Source organism: Rattus norvegicus, chromosome 13, assembly GCF_036323735.1.
Source record: "Rattus norvegicus strain BN/NHsdMcwi chromosome 13, GRCr8, whole genome shotgun sequence".
NCBI lineage: Eukaryota > Metazoa > Chordata > Mammalia > Rodentia > Muridae > Rattus > Rattus norvegicus.
Window position 1 is genome coordinate 85,572,105 of NC_086031.1, and position 25,404 is coordinate 85,597,508.

At 42.2% G+C, this 25,404-nt stretch overlaps 1 protein-coding gene across 4 annotated transcripts in view; it reads right to left on the minus strand.

Annotated features, from left to right (window-relative positions):
* Atf6 (activating transcription factor 6) overlaps positions 1 to 25,404 on the minus strand; it is a 179,648-nt gene that overhangs the window by 111,793 nt on the left and 42,451 nt on the right. For all 4 annotated transcript variants that reach the window (XM_063272368.1, XM_063272367.1, XM_008769738.4 and 1 more), the window contains 3 exons: positions 21,161 to 21,346; positions 18,445 to 18,536; positions 777 to 908 (listed from right to left, as the gene is read on the minus strand). In XM_063272368.1, the coding sequence (XP_063128438.1) occupies positions 777 to 908; positions 18,445 to 18,536; positions 21,161 to 21,346 (410 nt within the window). The remainder of the gene's footprint in view (positions 1 to 776; positions 909 to 18,444; positions 18,537 to 21,160; positions 21,347 to 25,404) is intronic.

Below are 25,404 nucleotides of genomic sequence, written 5' to 3' on the forward strand. Positions count from 1 at the left end.
TCTACAATAACCTTCTGGACTACTTCAAGAGACCTAAGAATCATAATCTCTTTTCCAGTAGTGACACCGGGTGGGGACACAGAGATGGCTTACATCTTTCAGGTACTCCTTTCAAGGTGCTGAGTTTCAGCCTGAGAGTTGCCCGGACCTCTACAGTGAGGAGGCGCATGGGCGCCGACCACTACACAGGAGTCAGCCTTTTATTTCATGCTAGTGTGAGCAAACACATGCAGGCATCTGGCTATTGTGATCATTTCGGAATAACTAATATTCCTATAAAGGTTATCCAAAAAGAGAGAGTCTTCAAGTACCAAATAAACAATTTTTCTTCTTTTTAGCAATTAACTATATTTAATCAAACCCTGTAAATCCAAAGATTATCAAACTAAGAATGAAATTTTTTGAAAGATCACCTGCGGACAAACATAGAACTCAAAATTATAGAATATGGAGAGAAAAACCTGTGCACAGTTTGGAAAAACAAGAAAATTAAACACTATCAATTTTAGAGATACTGTTTTTAGCATGTCAACATTTCAGAAATGTGACAATCCAACATGTAAAAAACAGATAAGCAAAAAACAGCATGTAGTGCTCTCTGCCACCATGGCCTCCATCACTGCTGTGCTGCATTGCATAAGATCCTTGGCTCCTGACTCAACCTCAAGAGTAAAAGCCCAGGAAGGATGAGTCCTCTACGCCCTTTCCTTGTAATGCTGCAGTCAGGTAAGACTTCTCCCGTTCATGAAATTGATAAGGCCAGCAGGCTGTCCTACCTGTAACTGTTTTTCTGGTTGTCACCATCTGACGTGTCTTTAACTTCTTTTGCTGAAAACTCTAAAAGATGCCTCCTTTGATTGGCAGGGCTCACACTAGGTTTCACTCTCCTGGAATCTTGCTCCAGCATGCTGAAAAACAAAACCAAACCAACACCAGCGACAAAATGAAGCGGTTGAAATTAAAATGGCACGCGTGTATGCTACATGTAGCTAGAAAGCAAGCAAGACTGGCCTTACAGATTCACACACAGAGCGAAAAACTAAGGCCTAGGAACACGTCAAACATTGATGTCCTTAAGTACTCTAGGCCTGTACATAGCAAACAATTTTAAAATAACGTTGGTAAGTATAAAAGCCCATAGTTATAAACTGACTAAACAAAAGCAGTTTTCATTTTCTTTTAAAAACCCTGTAAGTATCCTATAAATATAATTTATTATTATATAAATTGCTGTAGTTTATATTCAAATGCTTCCCAAAGACTTACACACTGAAGGCGTGGGTCCCTGTGAGGTGGTGGAACCTTCATGAGGTAGGGCCTAGTAGACAAAGTCAGAACACTGCGCCCTGTTTCCTAGTCTCTGCCTCTCTTTCACATCCCAGTAACTGTGAGATAAGGGGACTTCCTCATGTCAGTTCCTGATAATGCACTGTGCCATTCCAAGTCCAATGCGACTGAGCGTAGGGACCATAAACTGAAACCTCGGAAGTCAAGAGACAAATAAACCTTTCTGCTTGTTAAGTTGATTTATCCCGGGTATTTATTACCAAAACAGAAAACGAACACATATGAATAGAAACTCACATAAGTTCATATAAATAAAATTTAAACTCAGAGAGTTGAGGTAGAAAATCCCCCCAATGTGTCAAACTGACGTTTTCAATAGGCAAACACTTCAAATGAAATAGGAGTTGTTCTCCCAGTAGACACATACATTATTAGCCTTGCTACAACACAAGCAGCCAAGCACACAGCCAGTGTTAAGTATGATAGTTTAAACTCATCAATCATGTGCTTCGAAATCTGGCTTTGAATATATCATTTTGAATATATGCATTATTTTATAACGTTACAGCCATATTTTACACTAGTTGTGTTCCTGACTCAACACAAAGGGAATCCCCTGTAAAGACTCTTTGGACAATGAAGTGGAAGCAGGAAGTAAGATGAAAAGGGCCGCCTGAGGCCCCATGTTCTACAAGTGAAGCCTTTCGGGGTACAGCAGCTTATCTCCAAATATGGGTGAACAGGGTAGACGAAAACAAGAATCCCTTTCTGATATCTTATTCTTTCAGTTCCCAATTCTTTCCCACTAGAAATCACCGCCACCTGTGACTCTCACATGGCATGCGTCATTTTGACATACTGTGTACTTTAAAGGTATACTGCCAAATTATGACAACTTAATGTTGCTAAAACTAATACCAAGTGGTCCTTACGGTTGTATATTTCAGGCTGAATGCTTACTTGAGCAGCTATGCAACACTGCAAGCCTTACTACACATGAAGAGGCCTAATAGGATATCTAACTGAACCTGGAGGTTTACTGCACTGAACCTGGGGAACAGACCTAATAGGAAATATAACTGGACCTGGAGAAAATGCCTCGTACAATACCCACTGAACCTGAGGGCGAGGCCTTGAGGCTGTCTGACTGAAGAGGCCTGGTATAAAGTCAGAGTGAACAACTGAACCTGGGAAACAGACCAGAGAGAGAGGAGGAAACCAAATAAAGACTGAAATTTTGTGTTTTCTTTTTAAGACTTAAAAAAAAAAAAAAAACCTTTGCTTTTCAATTTGTTCTGATGTGGTATCCAAAAATTCTTTATATAAAAACACGCAAAGAAAGAAGAGGGAAGAACTTTCCCTTAAGTTAACAAAACGTGTTTGTCCAGCCCCTCCCATATGTTGGGGAACACCCAGTACACTATCACTCCTGCCTACTAGAGGCATGCTCTGACTCCTCCAGTGACCTGAGGAGACCTCCCACCACAAGGAGTCAGCACTTAGATTCAAAACTGGGTTTGCATGGGTGCACTACACTGTTGATCATAACTCCCCAAATGTCTGACTACTTTACCCAATAAACATGTACTAAATATCTTTTATGTTCCAGAGAGCTATTCAGTGGTAAAGATCCAAAGGGGGGAAGTGGATAAAAAATTTATAAAAAGTTAGAGGCTGGAGAGATGGCTCAGTGCTAAGAACACTGTCGGCTCTTCCAGAGGTCCTGAGTTCAATTCTCAGCAACCACATGGTGGCTCAGAACCGTCTATACTGGGATCTGATGTTCATTTCTGGCATACAGGTATACATGCAAATAGAGCACTCCTATACCCAAAATAAATAAATAAACCTTAAAAAAAGAAACAAAACTCTGTTTCTTTGTATAGATCGTGAGATTGGATGTGACTGGTTGACTGACTAGCAAATAGAAGAGTGATCTGGGTCATAACAGCTAAACGAATGCTCTGAAATACAATCGACGAGAGCACTGTAATCTTACGGGCAAGCAGCAGGCACAGAACATGGAGGGTGAGGAAAGGCATCTCGTGCAGATGCAATAGTTATCAGAACGAAGCACACCGGCTGCAGAGAGCATGACTTAAGGAAGGGGCGAGCGTGTTAGTGGACACAGGCAGCAAGCCCAGTGGGAAGAGACAGCAGCAATAACGCCAGGCTAGCCTACACATGGCCTTGCCTGCCATGCTCAGTACGTCTAACAATTAATACAGCAGAAACAAGTCACTTTGTCCTTGTGTTAACTCATACTCTTCTGCACGTCAACCGTGATGTTTGCCACAGCTAAGGGAATTTCCTGGTCTGATGGCATAATCAGTCAGCTTCCCTTCAAGCTTCAGGTACTTGTGTACTATTCCTTACCACGGCCAGCAGAGCAGATTATCCTTTACCAGCTCTCAGCGGGTTTTAACCCCATAAGGGGTCTCCTAATGGAACTCTCAGGCTCTCAACGAGACGTCAACGTGGCTCTGCCTTCTAAAATGACTTAGAATTGTCCGTGTTCTCCTCTATATCGGAATCCTCTAGAGCAAGGAATCTCCAGTTGAGACTGGGCCCAACAGTGTTGCTACACCCTGATAACTGGCTAGAAATGCAAATTCTTGTAAGAAGAAACTCTGGGGCGCTTGTCTAAAAGTCGGTGTTTCAACAAGCTGTCCAAACAACTGCCAATGATTGAGAACCTCCGTTTGAGCTTTTCACAGCCTCTTCCCCAGAAGAGCTACTTCTTCATGGTGGACCCAGCTGAAGTAGACAATTCAGAGGCCTGGGCGGTTAAGCTTGAGGAGCCTGAGGACACAGGACATGGCCCAATGTGGCGAAGTTGTGGCTTACTGACTTATTTTTGTAAATTGGTTCGGTATTGTTCATCTGTTGAAGATTTAAGGACTCTGCTGATCACCGTCCTTCAATCACCTGACCACCATTACAGGGCCCGGCACTCCATGCCACCATTGATGGATATTGACGGCGACCACAGCAAATACACTGAGCTGCCTGAAGATGTTTTGCCTTTCACCTCTAACAAAGCTGTGCGACACCTACTTTACTAGAAAATAAGTGTGCTACTGACACGACTGTGGCAGTTTCCTCACCTCTGCTGGTGATGATTTCGATGTTGTAATAGCAGTGTACCCACAGCTGTCACCACAGCCACTTCCGGGACTTACGCCTTTCTTTTAACCAGAGTTTAAATCTCACTTAATGCATATCACCACACTTCATGACACAGAGGCAACAGAATACTCTGAGCACGGGGCTCAGTATGGGGGTTTCAATACACTAAGCCGAGAGTTCACTGTCTCCCTACCAGTCTGGACAATAAGTGTATTAAGACAGTCACTGTTAGCCGGGCTGCAGTGCTGGTACACTACATGCCTTTAGTCCCAGCACTTGGAAGGCAGAGACAGGTGGATCTCTAAGTTCAAGGTTAGCCTGATCTACAGAGCTCATTACAGGACAGCAAGGACTACACAGGGAAATCTTGTCTTGAAAAAACAACAACAAAAAATAATAAAATAAGTAAAATCACCATCTTCCTTTTTTTTTTTTTGCTTTCTTTTGTGGGGCAAGGGGTTGAAATTCATGCATATTTTAATGCTTAAAGTACAATTTCTAAAAAGAAAAAAACTTGAACTCTGAAATAACTGGGAAAAATTAAATTTAGCTACAAGAATAAATTCATATTTATAGTTTCCTTGTATCTATTAGTATTTCAAAGAATTTCATTCCCCTGCCAGACTTCAGGATTGTCTAAGAATAATTGTCATATTACAAATATCAAGAGGAATTTGGCAGCTCATGAAGTAGCCAAACATACAAAAGGGTGTGAGAAAATTACTGTTGATATGAACTTTTAGATTCTTGGCCTGAGTATTTTTGTAATATTGGAAAAAAAATTAAATTTCCAAGAACACAAAAGGATGAGTCAGGCACAAGCAAGGACACGCAGTAGGTGAGTGAGTGTCCGCTGACTTCCTAACTTAGGTGAGTGAGTGAGTGCTGACTTCCTAACTTAGGTGAGTGAGTGAGTGTCCGCTGACTCCCTAACTTAGGTGAGTGAGTGTCCGCTGACTTCCTACCTTAGGTGAGTGAGTGAGTGAGTGTCCGCTGACTCCCTACCTTAGGTGAGTGAGTGTCCGCTGACTTCCTAACTTAGGTGAGTGAGTGTCCGCTGACTTCATAACTTAGGTGAGTGAATGGACATCTGCCGACTTTCTATCTCTGAATATTGATAAAACAGTTAACTAAACTTTAAAAATCTACTTTTGTTTTATCTGTTTTTATGTCTCGCTTACATGTATGTCTTTGCACATACCGTGTGCATACAGGGGCCTCAGAAGCCAGAAAAGGAGGAGGAATACTATGGAACTGGACTTACAGATAGTTGTTAGCTGTCATGTGGGTGCCAGGAAGCGAATCTGGGTTCTCTGCAAGAGCAGAAGGTGCTCTTAACCCCTGACCAATTCTCCAGGCCCCTAACTAAACTTTTTATAATTCAGTTAAGACGGTTCTGTCCATAGTCCGTGAGTCTCTGTGATCTATGACTCTACAATCAACAGAGTATCCACGAGAGTCACAATAGCTCTAATCCACAGGATAATCATTACACACAAAGTCTTGTTCCTGTTATGGGTCAACGATCCTGAAAAGCATAGATTAATAGACCATGCATGGTTTCAATTTCCCCCAAAGTTTGAAAGACACATTACTTTTGTTACTTTCCTCTTTCCTCTGTAAAGTTGTAAACGCCAACAACTGTTTTAGATTATTCGTGAGGCCACTTAATCCTCCATACTTCAGATATGAAATCTTCTCACCAAGTGGCTGAACATAAAATGGCACGGACCCAAGTGTGCCCTGGGCATGCCTGCTTAAGGTACAAGCAGACCACTCTGGAACTGAAACCGTCTCCACAGGTAAGAGTAGCACTGTTTCTCATCACCAGAACCAGCTGCTGCTGCTCTGAGAGCCATGCTTGAAAAGCTGAATTACTTTCAGCTGAGGAAGATCGTGGAGACCTCTGGGGTCTAACGTAGGAAAGTGGGAAGAGCACAGAGGATCTGGATTCAAGATGTGACTCAAGCGCCTGCCTTACTTAAGTTCCTTAAGCCTGAATTCCTCACAGTACATTTATGAAAAAATAGCAAATTTGTCACAGAGCTCTTCCGAGAGTCACATGAGACAGCAGATGTGGACATACTTTTTATAAAGCCTGAGGATGCCACGGAGCACTTAATGACACGGTGTCTTCCTGCTTGCCCAGTTCAAGTGTTCATAATATAACAGCTGTAGTTTGTAAAAATCTAGGTCAGACTACTGTGCCTCTCTATGACTCAAATCCTTTAGAGGGCTCCCCTTTTCTAGCATGAGAAAAAGCCCAAATATTTATCTGACCTTCCCTTGCATTTTGCTGCCATGATATCTTCTCTTAGTTCTCCTGTCTTGTTCACTTAAGTTTAGCCACTCCTTACTTAGCCTTGAAAATAAAATGAACGGCACACTTCCCACACAAGGGCTCCTGCAATGGCCCAGGCCTTTGCCATGCTCTTCCCCAGACATCCAGTCAGCTAACCCATCTCCTGCAAACCTTAGCTGAGCCTCTGTTAAAGAGCAATCCCTACTCAGAGCGACAGCCAACAGCCCAGACACTGGGAAACCCACTTACGCTGTACTTTACTCTGTTCAAAGACTTTACAACTTGGCCGTTTTACTTGTTAAATGTATTATCTCTTAATGGAGCACAAACTGAAAGGCACGAAAACCTCTGTGCTGTTTTGGGTCAGTGGCTGGCATATAGGGGGCACTTCTGGATTTTGTTCTTATGTTAAATAAGAACTAAGTGAACTTCATGGATATTTCACGTCTTCACTTTGCTGTCACGCTTACATCACACCAATCGATTCATGAGACGGACACTTTCTTGCTGCACAGCAGAGGGAGTCTAAGCTTCCAGAGAATGGGCAGAGCTGCTGAATGGAGTACGCACTGCCCCACCGTAAGGGCTCGCCTGCCTGTAGGCCTTTGCTTTGTTAGTGGTGAAGACAAAGTTCCAGCTTGCCAACAACTGTGATTTCAGTCTCCTCATCTGTAAATCGATCGCAACAACATCTGCCTATGGCAGGAGGAGGAAAAGCAAGTAACTCATGGGGAAATCAGATTTCTATTTGGTGCACTGGGTTTGAGAACTGATAGCACACAAAAAGCAAAACTAGCTACTTTTACAAACAAAGCATCAATAATATCAACATACAGCCCACCTAGCCTGTTCCAAGACCTTTGTCTGCACCCTCATGTATTTTCTTTTCTTCCTATTGCCCTATTTCTATTTCTTATTTAAAAGGAGAAAAGAGGTAGGGATAGAGGGAAGGGAGAGGAGGAGACTGCATAATGAGAGTTCTGGTAAAAGGGCTGAAACAGAAAGCCACATGACTCTGTGGAATACATATGAATGGATATTCAATCAGTGTAGCTCACTCGGTCACACTGTGATAAACGGACCATGGAGAGAACATAAATGCTACTGATACTCGGAAAACTGGCTATCAAAGTCTGAGTGTGTAACACACGTCCATAATTCATGTAGGCTTTAGCAATTAAGAATAATCTGTAGAATGACCCCTGAAATATTGACTGAAATGACAAAATAATTCAAATCTGAAGACAAAAACTGGCATTGGTGATAAACTTCCTAGAAGCCTAAGTGATAGGTAATGTAATTACATTTGTATGCTCACAGACCAACTTTCCCATGATTCCTAGTTCTGTACTCAGTACAAAGGTGAGCCTTTACTATTATGGTCTGCAGTTGACAAAGCATGATGCTATCTGCACATGCTAAGTAACGCAACATTAATTATAGCTCCTTTGGATAAACTATTCACTGCTCCTTACTTTACATTTATTAAGAACATTGGAATTTGGAGAAAATAACAATGAACCGAGCTTACACACAGACAGTTTTCTCACGTGGCCTAGCTTCCCACTGATAATGACACAAGTTACCAACTTTCAGCTTGAAAAGTGACTCCCTCCCAGAGATCTTTCTACTCCAGGTGAAGAAGAAAGTTAGGTGGGGATACAGAATTAGCCTTTGTTTCACTATAACTCTAAGGAGGAAGATGTCCAAGTGATGTGTGATAAAGCCACCGGCGAGCTCCTTGGAAGCACTGTCTACACAGTTCCTGAGAAAGCACAGACCCGACACAACCATCAGCAGGATTGTCCATGCCTCCAAAATCCAGCACCGCACAGGCAGACGTGGAGCCATCTAAAACAAGGACTGACATCTACACAGGCTGTAAAGAAACAGAACCGGGGTTGGGGATTTAGCTCAGTGGTAGAGCGCTTGCTTAGGAAGCGCAAGGCCCTGGGTTCGGTCCCCAGCTCCGAAAAAAAGAACCAAAAAAAAAAGAACCAACCCATTACCTTACACAGACATTTTGACAATCATGAATAAATTAAACTATCTAGAAGAGAGTCTGGTGCTGCTGGCTCTGCACTCTGGACTCAGTAACACCTGGTCCTTAGATATATTTTTATATGTACTTGAGATGCTTATGTGTCATTTTGATAAATGTGGAACACAGTTTTAGCCAAGAGCTTGAATTAGATTACATTTAAGAATCTGGCTGAACAAACCCATCTATACTTGGTGGTTTGAATTCTGACATCTAAGTTACACAGTGTCTTTTAACATTCAGCCAAATGGTGATATCATACAGCAAAATGTGCTTAACAATCAAACAGGGGGGCACAATTAGAACCAGATTTGGGGACAAGCTCATCTCAGGATGGGAAGCTAGAATTCTTTCTGCAAAACAAAGAAAAGCTAACAATCTCAGAATGCTGGAATAAAGACCTTTGCCTGTAACCAATTCCTGACTCACACTTGACGCACATGCTATGGTCGCCTCTCCCTTAAAATGCTGTCTCATGCAAAAGCACAGAGTAGCCAGCTGAGCCTTTCATGCATGCTCGTCTCCCTCCTTCATGCCTGATGTCTCAAACTCCAGATTTCAGATCTAGCAAGGGCCTATCACCAAATCCAGAACAAGAGAGGAAAAAGAACCCTCTCCCCCCAACACTTGATTCTTTTAAACAATGTAGCGTTTACAATGTCCTTGAGATAGGAATTTACCACTTGCAGAACAGTGACTTATTGGCTTTTAAAATCAAAGGGGAAACACCATACAGAAATTGATAAACTGCAGCCTAGCCTGCCAGGAAGAAGCTGCTTCCCCAGGGATATGACCTGACTCTCTTGCTCAGAGCAGGGGCTTATGAATTTCCTGAGTGTATAAGGCAAGCTTATAAATAGGGAGATGTCTAAAGATTTACTACATGTAATAATGCTCTCCTTCAGGCTTGTCTGCTATTAATAAGGCAACAGGAGGTTTCTTTAGGCTGCTGTCTGCTTTTTCCCTCTGTAGCTGTGAATTTGTCTATAGCCTCACAGTTCCTTTTAATATCATAAGGTTGAATTTGTGTTTTCTTTACTCTAGTTAACAAAATTTGCCTTTTGAAGACAAAAATCCAGTCCAGGAGCAAGGAAGATGGCTTAGTGGCTAAAGTGCAATTGTGAGGACATGAGTTCAAATCCCCAGAAGCCACGTAAAGCCAGATATGGTAGCACATATCTGTAGTGTCTGTGCTTGTAAGGCAAAATGAGCAGCAGAGACAGGCCAATCTCCAGAGCTCCTGAGTCACCTTGCCTGGTGCACACAGCAGCCAAGAGCAAAGCGACTCTGCCTCAAACAAGGCATAAGTTGAGGCCCACACCTGAGGTTGTCCTCTGACTATGATACATGAGCTATGGCGCCTGTGTGCCCCCCCCACCCCCGACACACACACACACACACACACACACACACACACACACACACACACACACACAGAGTCATGCCATTTTTACAAGTCCATCTCCAGCAGAGAATGTGATTTTTATTGTCTAGTTTCTTTCCCTTTAATACCTTTTGAAATGAAATAGTCATATTGTAATTTCTGGCTTATCCCAAAACTTTAAAAGTTTAACTTAACAAATCTAGATATGGTGTCTCCACCTATCTCCCCAAACCAAAATAAACAGAGAACTTTTAGTTTCATCCTATCACTTCCAATGTATCTATAATTATTTCCATCTTGATTTGCTTTAATCTAACAAATAAGGCATTCTTACAAGTTCATTTTGCCAGATTTAAAAAAACAATCTCCACTCAACTTATATCTTTGGTTGTTCGCTAACCATTTCTGAGTCTAAACCTTACAGAGGCCATTTTCTTTCCTCTGGAAATACATCTTTGGTGATTTTTAATGAGGGTCTGCTGATAGGAAGCCGTCATCAGCTGTGTGTCTTCAGATAGCCCTGTACTACTGCCATATTTACACGGTGTTTTTGTCAGGAGAGACACTGGGTTGAATTCTTTCTCTTACACTTTCAGGATAGCGTTCTACTGACTTCTAGTGCCTTGATACTGTTAAGAAGTCGGCTACTAAGATGATAAAAGTGATCTTGTGAGTAAGCTCTCTTGCTTGTGTCTTGGCTGTTGTGAAAATCTTCTGTTTGTTTGCCTCGGTGCTCTACAGTCTGCTGGAAGGTTCTATGCATGAGTATCTTTGTATCTGGTTCATTTCTTTCCCCTGAACTTATTTATCCTACACCTGTTAAGCCAGAGTATTGTTGTCATCCATCAAGTCTGGGATGTTTCTAGTTTATTGTCTTCAAATGTTGCCTTTCCCCATTTTTCCTTAGTCCTTTTGGGTTCCACTGTGATGGCTACTGGAGCTTCTCTTTTTATCCCTTGCTCTGTTGCCTTCGCTCCTTGAATATCACTCACTTTGTTCAAATTAAAATCTCAGTTATACATATGCTGGAAGGGACACCAGGGGCCGGAAGACGACTAGTGGGGGTGGGAAGGGGGAGTACATGATCGAAGCACATGATATACCTCAAAATGGAAACTTCTCTTTGGAAGTAATTTCAGACTTACAAAGAGTTTCTTATATTTCTCCAGTGTTTCCTCAATGCCATTGCTTAAGCAATGGGAGTACGCACAGCAGACATAACTCACTGGCTTGAAGTCACAGATGTTACCCTTGTGCCTGCCCTGCAGTCCCTGTCCCCACACTGTCCTGCTAATTCCATTTTCTGCTCCAGCTCCACCTTCTGTATTGCTTGCCCGCTCTGCTTTCTCTCTCATTCTCAGAATGATCCTGCCTTTCCTTGGCTTTCATGACCTTGATATTTTTAAAGATTCAGGTTATTTTTATACAGTGTCCCTTATTTGGGCTTGATCTTTTTTGTTTATGATTAGCTTCAGAGAAATGCATTTAAAGGCAACTATTTCACAGAAGTGGTCATTGTGTTCTTTTTGGTACAGTTATCAGATGCCAGATGTAATGTGGTTATGATAGTATAACCTGGTAATGTTACTCTGATCACGAGGTTATGATAGTATAACCTGGTAATGTTACTCTGATCACGAGGTTATGATAGTATAACCTGGTAATGTTACTCTGATCACGAGGTTATGATAGTATAACCTGGTAATGTTACTCTGATCACGAGGTTATGATAGTATAACCTGGTAATGTTACTCTGATCACGAGGTTATGATAGTATAACCTGGTAATGTTACTCTGATCACGAGATTATAGTGGAATAACCTGGTAATATTGTTCTGATTATGTGGTTACGGTGGTATAAACTCATGTCTTTTAACATCTCTCATACCACCTCTTAATCTGTTATATTTGGCTTATTTTTCTTTGTATTTGTGGGGTGTGTGTGTGTGTGTGTGTGTGTGTGTGTGTGTGTGTACGTGTGCGTGCATCTATACTTAGACTCATCCTTGCCTGAGTGTATGAAGGCTAGAGGTCAACGCCAAGAGTCTTCCTCTACTAAATCTCTACCTTATTTTTTGAGACAGGGTCTCTCAGTGAATCTAGACTGGCTAGCCCCTGGAATCCACTAGATCTGCTTATCTCTGCCTACTGCCTAAACTGGCTATTAAATAGTGCTGAGGGGGCTGGGGATTTAGCTCAGTGGTAGAGCGCTTACCTAGGAAGCGCAAGGCCCTGGGTTCAGTCCCCAGCTCCGGAAAAAAAAAAAAAAAAAAAAGAACCAAAAAAAAAAAAAAAAATAGTGCTGAGGACCCAAACTCAGATCCAAAAGTAGTTACTGTGAAATCTAGCCACTGAGCCATCTTTCCAGCTGATGTAGTTGGTTTAAGTTAGTTGATGTTTTGTTTATTTTAGCATATGTCTAGTTTGCTCCAAAATGTTCTAAACAACTTTATCTTTTATTACTTTTGAGTATTTGAATTTCTTCTTCTATCTAACACATTTTATCTTTTGTAATTGACAGTCCAAATAGCCACAATACCAAAGTCTGATTCTGCAAGTTGTTTTTTGAGACAGGGTTTCACGTAGCCCATGCTACTCTCAAACTTGTTATACAGGTAAGGATGACTTTGGACTTCTAATCCTCCTGTCTCTATCTCCCAAATGCAGGACTATAGGAGTGTGGTTTAAGCAGCAAGGCTGTGGGTATGCCAGGTAAACCCTGACCAACTGAGCTGTCTGCCTAGTCTGATCATTCTTACTTTCATTCACAATTTTGCTAAGATGTCAGGGTTGCCCTTGAATTCACTCTGTAGAGTACCAACAGGCTGGGATTTATAATCTTCCTGCCTCACCCTCCTGAGTTTATACAGTCTTACACCACCAGGCCTGGCTCAACCAGGTTAGCCATTTCCTGCAGCCTAGAGTCTTTTTCTAGACCACCAAGAGTGGGCCAACTCCTTGAATCTCATGCCAGAAATAGCTAGATCTCTTCTTCACCATCCATAAAATATCAGTAAGGTTAGAAAAATTAATTCAGTTAAATTTGTTTATTTTTTTTTCTGTGTGATAACCATATAGTAACCCAAAACTCTTCAACAAAGTCTGTTTTGTTACGCATCACCTTTCACAAATTCTTTTACTTTAGATGTAAAGTATATTTATATTTTATCACCAAAGCTTTCAGGGAATATTTCTTAAGGTATGTGTGACAAACTGTTCTCGTTTCCACATTGGCCCATAACAGTAAGTCACAAAATAATTTCTACACTGCACATCTGAAACATTATAATTAACTCATCAAAAGTAGTTTAAGTTCCTATATTTAAAATCCTTTAGAAAACTCTGATTAAACTATCCATTTGTTTGGTCAATTTTAATTCAGTGGTATTAAAGAAAATTCAGATAGAGCTCACAATCTGCACCAATTAAAACATAATAGCAATTATTTAAGGCTTCTCATTATTGTTTTAACGGGGAATTCTTATCTACTCTCTACAGATTTATTTTATTTTATGTGTATGAATGTCTTGCTGCCAAGTATGTCTGTGCACCATGTGTGTGCCTCACACCTATGGAGGATCCCCTGGAACTGCAGTTATGGATAGAGGTGAGCTGCCAAAAGCACTGGGAGTCAAGCCCAGGTCCTCTATAGGAACAGGTCCTCTTAGTCACTGAGCCCTGAGAGAGAGAGAGACAGAGAGAGAGAGAGAGACAGAGACAGAGACAGACAGAGAGACAGAGAGACAAAGAGAGAGACAGAGAGAGAGAGACAGAGAGACAGAGAGAGAGACAGAGAGAGAATATGAATATGAGCCTGTTTTACAGGGTTGTTCAATAACTATCTTACATGTAGAACTGATAAGAGACATCTGGGAACTTTCCTCTCCTCCGGCAGACTCCATCCGGCAGGTGAAGATATACAAACCATGGGGCCAATCAAAAGACTCTCTGGAATAATACAAATCCTGATTCTCAACATCTGGCTATGCGACAGCTTTCAGACTTGGAATCCCTGTTGTTCTCTGGGCTTTGATGTGTACTGTGGATGCCAACCTTGTCAGAAGAAACAGTTCTCTGTTTTTATGAGTTTTGCAGCCAGTTTTGTCTACTCTCCTTCTTGGTAACATCCCAAGTTGTTAAGAATCTTCTGTTTCCTCAAATCTTCCAGCTTTTCTTTCTTTGACCTCTCTTCAATTTAAGCTTTTAAACCTATTTCAAAACTTTAAAAGTTCTTAATATTCCCACAACCTGATGTTCTGTTCCTTAAGCTCACAGAGAAAGACAGATCTTAACTGGTTGCCCTTCAGGATTCTCAACATCTTAACTCTCTCCCATTATTACATTCCCCTTTTCATCTTGGCCATTTAATTCTTTTCCGAACACAAATCTACTCTTGGTAAGATGGGGCCACTGTCTTCCCTTTGTCATGGATCCCTCTGCAGTGGAAATGAGGCTCACATAAGGGCTCTGAAGATCCCTGACTCACTTGAAACCTTTGTCCCACATTTCTGTCGTCTCACACGGACACTCAGAATGCTCCTCCAACCCCATCCTTACTTCTTACCGCACGGCCTAACCTTCGCTTGTGCACTGAATGTTACGCATAAGGCCTCCCAGAATTGATTCGTTGTTTGTTCATTCAGGAATATGAATGTGATTTTATAAGAAATCTATTTGGTGTCTTCCTGAGTTGTCAGCATAGAAATCTTAAAACTCATCTTCTGAGTGACGAAGATGAGCAAATACCTTTATAAAAACATATCCCTTCCAGCAAGCCACGCCTGAGCTTATGGAAATAAGGTAAATTAGGAAGGAAGGAAGCCAACTGTAAGGAAGGAAACTTAATCCCTGAGTAGTGAGTTGGAATTCCCAGTGTCATCCCCTACTTCCAAGGACTGGAAAAAGGCTGACACTGATTTAGATCACCAAAGGCTGGATGTCTAATCATCATACAAATCTATTGAAGCCTCCATAAAATTCCAAACAATAGGTCTCTTGGTTGGCAGGCACAAGATGCTGGGAGGAGAAGAACCAACATCTGGAGGCATGGAAGTTCTCGTGCCTCCACTAGAGCTTAGCTTATGCAGCCCTTATATTTGGTTTACCCCACAAAACTCATGAGAGTTGCTTTTAAATAACAGTATGAGTTTTCTAAGTCGCTCTAACAAATTACTAAGAGAATGCACAATGTACAGCTGGTCTGCATAAATAAGTCACAACCCTAAACTGTGGTTGATGATTGCAATGGCTGTCCAAGACGCTGCCCTTAGCCTGTGGAGCCTGTGCAAACGCTTAGTCGTCTGAACTGAGCTCAACTATCGGCACGCCAGCTGGTGGCCAGAGAGTTAAGAAAACCCATAGGCTCGATGAGAGAAAGGAGTGTAAAGAAAAGTGAGGGTTTATTTCTTTTTTAAATGCCCGTTATCATTCCTCCTCATACTACAGTGTTTACATTTCTGCTTTTCCTACTTGACTGTCCTTCTGTTCAGGCCTGCACCCCTTATTCCCTGCTCAGCACCTGCAAACAGTAAGTGCCCTATAATACGTATGTCCAGCCTAGCAGATGAGCATGTACTGAACAGACCTGTAAGACGTGAGGGGCTGAAAGCACACACGTTTTCTCGGAAACAGTGAATGAACACATTTAAACGTGTCTATGCGGGGTTGGGGATTTAGCTCAGTGGTACAGCGCTTGCCTAGGAAGCGCAAGGCCCTGGGTTCGGTCCCCAGCTCCGATAAAAAGAACCAAAAAAAAAAAAAAAAAAAAAAAAAACGTGTCTGTGCTCTGGGATGAACATTGAATTGTCTCTACAAAAGAAGAGTTAGACAGGACTTGAGACCTTAACATAAAGAAAGGTAATAACAGCACAAAGCAAGATGTCAGCAGGTGGAAAAACTGTCTACATGAATTATGTAACTAGTGAAAAGGGCTGAATACAAACACCACCAAGGATACCAATGTCAGCTTCTCAGAATCACAGCTAAATTAACAGAGTAAGCTGAAAGACAAAAGGGGGTTCTTCAGCTTAAGACTGGTGCGCACACAGGCACAAAAACAGCAGTAAGTAAACATGTGGAGAACATGACAAGCAGGCTGTGAATCAATACTGTCTTCATACATGCAAGTGGTTTACACAACTCTTACGAGAAGACAGAAATTTTAATCAAGGCTGCAAGTAATCTTTAAAGGGGAATACAGCTAACAAGGAGGTAAAGAAACTGCCCCACTGTTAGGAATTGTGCCTGAGAGCTGCACAGCAGTCAAGCACTGTGTGGCTGGGCTGCCCCACCAGCAGTTCTATCAGGTTGAGAGGAGGGCACTCATTTATTCATTCTGCAGTATCTAGTGAGAGACAACTACACACCAGGCATCACTCAAGGCACAGAGACAAGAGGGCCAATCCCTTTGGGGAAAGAAGTGAAGTATAACTTACAGAAGGCACAGGGCCAAGGGGCAGAGGGAGCTGATGAGAAGACTGAAGGGAGGGTGAAGAGGACGGTGGAGCAAACCCAGGAGAGGAGGAGGGTGGGGAGGAGGACGGTGGAGCAAACCCAGGAGAGGATTCCAGGAAATCCTCGGCAGGTAGCGACTGAGCAACACTTAACAAAGACCCTCTGAAGGAAGAGCACTGAAGCCATGGACAGCTCATGTGAAGACCTGACACAGAGCCCACCTAGTGTTTCTCAGACTGGGCAAGGAAGGCAGTGTGACAGAAGTAAATAAAGATAACACTTTTGACCCAGAAGATGGAAAAATAATAAAAGCAAACAAAAGCGTTCCTAATATCCAACATTAGGAACTACATGACAAATGACCCTTTCCACCCGCTAGTAGGAGAGGAAACTGGTGTACTCTCTTCTATATGAGATGACTTTATACACACACTGGACATGCAGACACACATGTGGACACCTATAAAGACCTGGAATGATATGAACAGGAGAAGGGTGAAGCACAGCACACGCTTTAAAAGTGCAGTCTAGGGTTAGGGATTTAGCTCAGTGGTAGAGTGCTTGCCTAGGAAGCGCAAGGCCCTGGGTTCGGTCCCCAGCTCTGGAAAAAAAAAAAAAAGAACCAAAAAAAAAAAAAAAAGTGCAGTCTAAGAAGTCTGGGGATCCCTAAGGACTCCCAGACTCGGCGGCACCTCAGTAAACTTCTCTCACATGAAAATCTGATCGATTTCTGTCCATTCAAGCCTAGCAATACACCATAATAGACTAGACACAGAGACATGGGATCCTGGTGCCTAGCAACACAACACAACACAACACACTGCATAGACAGAGACATAAATAAGGTTGTAGTAGTAGGTCAGATACCAAATATTTGTTTAGAAACAAACAATGGTCCTCTCTTTTGTGTCATTAAATATTTGGAGACAGTTTATTAACATGTAATGATTTGTAAATAAACATTTAAAATCTATTTATTTAATCTATTACACAGTAAATATTAACAGATGTAAGTTCTTTATAATTCTGAGTAACTTTTATCTTTAATAGCATAATCTGGTTCCTAAGGCATAAAATGTCTGATATATCAAGTAATAGTATATATCTATACTTCAAAATGAAATGAAGTTACTAAAAGAGAATGATGTGCTAACATAATTAAAAATAAGACATCACATCGGGGTTGGGGATTTAGCTCAGTGGTAGAGCGCTTGCCTAGGAAGCGCAAGGCCCTGGGTTCGGTCCCCAGCTCCGGAAAAAAAAAAAAAAAACAAAACAAAACAAAACAAAAATAAGACATCACTTTGAATAATGCATATATTGTCCATATGCAAATATAATTTAATAAATTATATATATATAAACACAAAGACAAAATCATGTGTGTATATACATATATATGCAAACTGAACTTTTCACTTTTTAAAAGAATGCCATGTTATTTTGTAAGCATCTTTTTTACCATGCTGTATCCCTGGCTTAGTGTGCTTTTCCCATAATTCCACTTGGCAAACTAGTACCACAATTCAGGGTTCAGCTTCCTCCCTGGGATTCTCCAGGATATCACTCAGTCATCATAGAAAATAATCTTCGTCCCTGTGGCAAGGAAGTCACATGCCCGGCCAGTCTGATCACTATGTCTGTCACACCCATCATGTCCATCCCTCAACGCAGTTCTCTTCCCAGATGCTCTCTGAGATCTGTGAAAGCACTTATCACCTCTCCAATTATCTTTACACATCTGCAATGCTGATTTTCTTTTTCAAAACAAATGAGTGTTCCTCTCCCTTTGAGTAGAGCAAAGCAATAATCAACGGCTGACATTTAAATTTTAGTGTCTGTACTTACCTCATGGGCCCATAGTTCAGCATGATAAATGCTAATACTATCATCACACAGACAGCTCTGCGCTTTGGACTTGGGACTTTGAGCCTCTGGTTCTACAGGAAATGAAATAGGATGAAATTACAGGTCAATACTGCAAAGAGCAGGAACTCCAGAATCCTCCTTTGTACAAGCTGTATGAATACCTTCTTCTCATAAGAGGAGGGGAAAAGGATTGTGGGAGGGTGTGACTGGGAGAGGGGCAGTAAGCAAGATGTAAAGTGAATAAGTAAAAAAAAAAATTAAATTAAAAACAAAGTTTTAGCTTTGTATTTCTGTGGATCCTCAAGAATTCTGAGACACTTCTGTTGCCTGTCTCCCTATCTTTTAAGATGCTGTCTTCAGCAACACACTAGAGCGCGCTCATATACTCAAGGGCAAGACAAAAAAACAAGAAGAAGCAACACTGGACAGCCATCCACTGGTTCAGGACACACTGCTGTGGGTTTCATGAACAAAGCAGAAGAGACCAGCACAGCAACAGAAAGCAGAGGAGTGTAACGGGTCAAGCACACAAAGATCTGAAACCCATTTCATTTTATATCATTTCCTTTTTTAAAGGGGAAAACAAAGAGTTAAAATGGTGTTATCCCATAATGAGGCAACAATGTCCTTACTGGACACCACAAGGTACCAAAAAGCCCAGTGCCAGGAGTGGGTTACTTTTGGAATTACTGACCAGTTTGGTCCCAGAGAGCCCAGAACACTACAGGCTATTATCGATCTTACAGGTTTCTCTCCAGAATGTTACATCCTGAAGATGCTGAAGAAACCACATACTTGAGTCATACAACATGCAAGCTGGTGCTGACCTGGAAGTTTCATCCTGACCTGCTAGCTTTTGTAGGGTTGGAAGGTGCTATGCAGAGCACTGGAGGAGAAAAGCAGGCAACCTTACCTAGCTGCAAACCTTGTGCACCACACATGCCCAGTGCGGCCACAGTGGCACAGAGATCAACAGGGTAACCAACTACTTTCCAGTTGGATTTAGTACTGCTCCACAAGAGAAACCCACACCTGGCACCGCTATTGGTCCAAAAACCTGTGACTACACAGGTCATAGCCCTAATGGAGAACCTACATCTATTATTCTGCTCAATGGACATAGTATTAACCCAACCCCTAATGACTTATCATTATACATAGATTGATATTGCTCTCACCCCTCATGAAAGAAGCTTCTAATTGTGGCAGATGGTGATTAACACAGACCCATGACTAGCCAGTGGAGACAATATGAGACTTCAGAATGTATAGCCCTAAACGGGACATATAGACCACCCTAACCCTTCCCAGGGTTCGGCATCATTGTGGAATATGGGGCAGACAGAATATAAATACGGTAGATGTCTACAAGGAAACCAGAGGGCACTGCACATGCGCACTCACAGTGACTGCGACAGCATGTGCAAGACCTGTGCAGACCCAAGACAAATGAAATCCCTGCGTGGTCAGGGAAGCCAGGCAGGAAGTCCTACTCTCCACTCAGGAGCTAACAGTAATTGTGAGTTGCTGTGAGAGGAGAGTGAGTTGTGGGTAAGGGGGTAGCCCCTGGTACTTCTACCATGCCCAGTGGAAGGCCACTTGAGTAAGAATATCTAGGTAGCACAAAGTGGCTCTTACAGGTTGAAAAAAGAAGACACAAAACTGGATAGGTGGGGAAGGCAGGCCGACCTGGATAGGTGGGGAAGGCAGGCATATCTGGAGAGCTGGAGGTGGGGAGGGCTGATTATGATCAGAGCACACCATGTGACATTCTCAAAAAATAAAGATAAAATCAAACAGTTTTTAAAAGGGAAAGGCAGGTTCAGTGTGGTGATGCATCCCCATAATTCCTACACAACTTCGAGTTCAGTCCAGTGCACATGTAACTCCCAAACCAACCAGGGCGACCATTGAATCCCTGTCTCAAAAATAACAAAATAAATTTTAAATTTAATTGAAAGAATAATAATAAAATGGAAGAGATAACAGGACTGCTCAGGGGCCTCAGCATGATTCACTGAATAAAAAAAAAAAGCTAGCATTGTAGCTCACACCTTTAATCCCAGCACTGAGAAGGCAGAGGCAGGGAGATCTTGGCAAGTACAGAGGCCTAGTTCAAAAATTAAGAAGAAAAATGGAGAAAGAAAAAATATCTAAAGTAATAAGTTAGAAGAAACCAAGAAAAGCAGATGATGTTTGCAGGTACATGGAGACACACAGTTCAAAAGGTGACCGTTCAGGCTGGGGGTGTGGCTCAGCGCCAGAAGGCTTGCCTACATGCTGGGGAAAACATCTCCAAAGGTCGCTGTTAAGACCTTTCCCTACTCTGGCCTTTCTTGGCATTCTTCCTCTTCACTCTGCCTGGGCGGCCACCACCATAAGGAGAACAGAGGGAGAAGTCAATGTGCTTCTAAAGGCCAGGGTGGTGCTGGAGCTGGTGATGATGAGGAAGAGGATTAATTAATTAATACCTTGTTGCACTGGAGGATTGTCTAGTTTTCCAGTTGACAAATAAAACAGAATTGATACTTGGGGGAAAAAAAGACTTTTCCCTACTGTAAATGATTTTGTGCTTCCTCTTGCATCCCCATTTTCTTAGCACTACTATTATATGATTTAAGAAGTAATTATCAAGTTACTAATCAAAAAGGAAACCAGTTTACACCACCTCAACCAGATGACTGTTAGCACCCACCTCTGACACCACCTGGTCCAGCTGTCGCTTCAGGGACCCATTCTCCTTCTTCAGCTGCTCATTCTCGGAGAGGGCGGCCTTCAACCTGGCCTCCAGGCCTAGCATATACTCTTTCTTCTTCTTTCGTGACTGACAAGCAGACTCTCGGTTCTTGATCATACGCTGCTGTCTCCTCAGTACGGCAATCTAGGGAAAGTTATACGACACACAGATCATGGTGCTGGCTTTGTAACCACATCAAGTATCAACACCTACTGGTTTCTCAAATGATTTCTGAACAACTTTGGTCAAAATATAGGTTGATGATTATTTTTAAACAAGTCTTAGATACACTACTCAAATTAAGAAAGCTCAAGTCGATTGAGTAAAAAAAGCCTTACTAAATCCTAACCACTGGTGCTCTCTGAAGTACACTGTTAAGCATCTAACTGGTCCTTTATAAAGTCCCTCAGAAAGTACCCCAAAGGAGCTATGTGAGGTAGCTCACTCTGAAAATCCTAGGACTCCGGGAGGTTATAGTGGGAGGACTGCCTCAAGTGTGAAGTCAGTCACACTGTGGGGCAGTGGACAGTGCCACCAGACAGAAAACTGGTAAGGTTCAACAGATTCAGGAACCCCAGCAATTCTCATAATTGCCAACAGTGGGTGTTTAAATCTACTCCTGACCAGGTTCCTGTATGTATGTGACCACGATACCCCATGGAGAGGACTGTAACAAGCAGCTCCATAGGACAAGACCTTACTTCCTTCCACATGCAGATGAGGCATCCCTAGCATCTCAGACCAAGCCAATAGAAAGCCTCTGCCTCTAGACCCCGCCCCACCCCAAATTTTTATAAGGTCCTATCCACAAGGAATAAAGGGCACGAGTTATTTCGCCAAAGACGCCTGAGAGCACCTGTCTGACTGAGCTGTAACACTTCTGGAAAAAGTTTTCTCTCCCAAAGCTTTTGTTCCTGGACTTTGACCTGGCCCAATAAGCCGGCTGCAACAGCCTGACAGCAGCCACTTCCTGCTCGGTGGCCCTGACCTTGGCCCCTAGCTGCCCACTGCAACTCGCTACCTGCCACCTACTCCAGGCCTCGGAAGAGGCACGGCAGCCCGCCTTGCTCTGGCTTCCCCTTGGAAAGCTGTAACTCTTTGGCTATTCTGGCCAGGGCTGAGCCCCATGGACCCCCACAGATAGCACCTGGTACACAGACTGGCACCAGTCTGACCCTATTTTTAGAATGAAAAAGTAAAAAGTCTGGACTAGTAAGGTAACTCAGTGGGTAAAGCCCTTACTGCATAAGCATGTGGACCCAAGTCCTCAGTCTGATCCCCAGTCCCTGTAGAAGAAGAGAGCCAACTCTATATAGAGCTGTCCTCTGACCTCCACATGCCACAGGATGTACACACACAGCCCAGGGGGCAATGGCATCTTTGCACAGAGGGTTGAGAACCACTGCAAAACCACTTCAGGATTACTTAATCGAATACAATGTAAGCAGTTATGTTGTAATGAAGTTCTACACATTTATTGTATGGGTGCAATGTACTTTTTTATTTTCTACCTCAGTATGTTAAATCTGTAAATGCAAAATCCTTGGATATGAAGGGCCAAATACATATATACTGCTTTAATCACCAACACTGGCCCTAAGTTAACTAAGTTCCCAAACCCTAGATCCAATCACTCAGAAGATCACTTCTCCATGGAGAATTGTTATCAGCATCTTTTATCAATACCACATATCTCTCAAAATACACAAGAAGCCAGGTCGGTGGTGCCGGCCTGTAGTGCCAGCACTCTGGAGTCAAAGCCAGTCTGGGCCATATGAGAGACTTTCTCAGATCAAACACACAAACAAGAGCAAAAACAGCAAACCTGCAAAGGCTCAGGTAGAAGTGACCACTATTCTTTCACTCTCCATATTTACTGCCTCTCTCAATCCTTCACTCACTGGACGTGTATGGAGTATATGCTAACGTCCAAGTCAATTTCAATGCAAATGTTCTGTTAGCCCTCTCTCTATTTCAATGGTCAATATCCAAACAGGCTTTTGTGAAAGAATCCACACAGGACAGCAACAGACGGCCAGCCTTATGGACTATCTTCTGTCTCTCCCCGCCCCACACTAAACTCTCTCCTCAAAATATTTTCGTCGTCCTCACCTCTCCAATTATTCTCATCTATTTCTCTGAAAGTCTTATATTCTTAAAATTTGGAAGATACACCAAAATATTCCAATGGTTTCAACAATGCTATCTTTTTTTCACTTAGGTTTTAGACCTTGGAACCAAATGTTATATCTGATGCTATTTTTGTTTAATAACCAAAAATATCTACTATGTCACAACTTACTTAAATTATTTGTTACAGTAGCAAGGTAGCAAAGTAGTCTCGAAAAATAAAGAAACAAGGAATAATATTAATTTCATGAGATTGTGTACATAAATGGTTGAGTTACTGATGTCTATCTGTTTCTCAATGGACTTTAACATACTCTAGTGTGGGGTGTACCATAACCCCTTCAGTAAACGCAGTTTCAGATCAGTTCTGTTTAAGATACCTGTCTTAGTCAGGGTTTCTACTCAAGTGATCAACAGCTGCCCAAAATCAACCTGCAGAATAAAGGATCTACTTCATCTTATATAGTTTGTGACCTGTCATCCAGGAAAGGCAGGGTAAGAAGTCAGGGCAGGAGCCTGAGGACAGGAGCTGATGCGGAGGCCAGGAAGGGGTGCTGCTTACTGGCTTGTTCTGCATGGCTTGCTCAGCCTGGTTTTTTTTATAGCACTCAAGACCACCAGCCCAGGGGTGGCAACACCACCCACAACAGGCTGGGTCCTTCCACATTAATCACTGCCTCCCCACAGGTCCATCTGGTGGGAATTTTTTCTCAATTGAGGTTCCCTCTTCCAAAATGAACCTTTTGTCAAGTTGACATAAGAACTAGGCAGCACATTTAGGATAGGAAACTTACAACCACCCAAACACTACATCTCCTAGCAACAGTGGTGGACTATAACCAAATGATACCCAACACAATGGTGTCAGTCGTTGTTCAGCCCTGACCCACAGGAAAAGCATTACACAGGCATTGAAAGAGCGCTTTCTTTCTTTTCACTTTCTAACTGGAACTCCACAAGAAGGCTGATGGCACACACCCGTCATCAGCCAGAGCTCCCAGCTCTACGTATGTCTACCACTGTTTTTATTATTATTCCCAAGCAATATAACTAACTGCTTACATTACAACTACTATGAAAGTAATACCTAACATACACACGCATGGGAGGAAGGGAGGGAGGGAGGGAGGGAGAGCATGACAAATTGATCACTCATCAATTTCCAAACATTCTCAGGACAACGCTACTTTGTTCTGCTGATCGTTGGTTGTAGTCAGTGAGTATCACTGTTCCTGGGAAAGCCGGGGCTCGCAACTAATACTTAACACTAGAGGGCTGAAGTACACAGAACGCTGAGCAGACACATAAAAGGGAAGGCGCCCAGATGGAAGAATTTATACTAAAAGTTAGATAAAAGGCAACTTTAGAGGCTAATTAATCTATGGGATTTAGGGAGGCTTACAGACGGTACACCATTTAATAAATCTCAAACAAGGATTAGGCATTTCTATAAACAAAAAAAAATCACCTGCACATTATACACAGCATTAAGATTTCAAAGGCTGACAACCCACATGCCTCAGACCAAAAAGGGAAAAAAAAATGAAAACCACCTGTGGCCAAATAGTCTGCTTTTCTCATAGAAAAAGATCCATTGTAATAGGTCTGAAAATATTCAGCATCACCAATAAAAGCAGGGTAAAAACTGTATAAATAAATGAAATACTTAGGAGTCAAAAGGACAGGGCTGCCACTATATCAAAGCAAGCTGTCTTTAGCTACCTGAATATATAATATTAAATTACACTTCCTAGACCAAAAAGATGATTTTTTTTTTAGACTAAGCATACATACACGTTGTCCAGTGTTCTTGAGGAGGGTTAAATCCTGTTGGGTACACTGACTTTTGTAAATACAATGTATTAGAATCATTCCCCAGGCAGTAGGAATGGCAGCATAATATAATCTCTATTTGTTGAAATTACTATAGTTTTCGAGATTAAAGCCAGGCATCATGGCATACATCTGTAATGCCAGCACTTGGGAGGCAGAAGCCAGAGAACTGTGGTGAGTTCAGGGCCAGCCTCATCTACAGAGTAGGTAGGTTCCAAACCAGTCAGGGCTACACAACG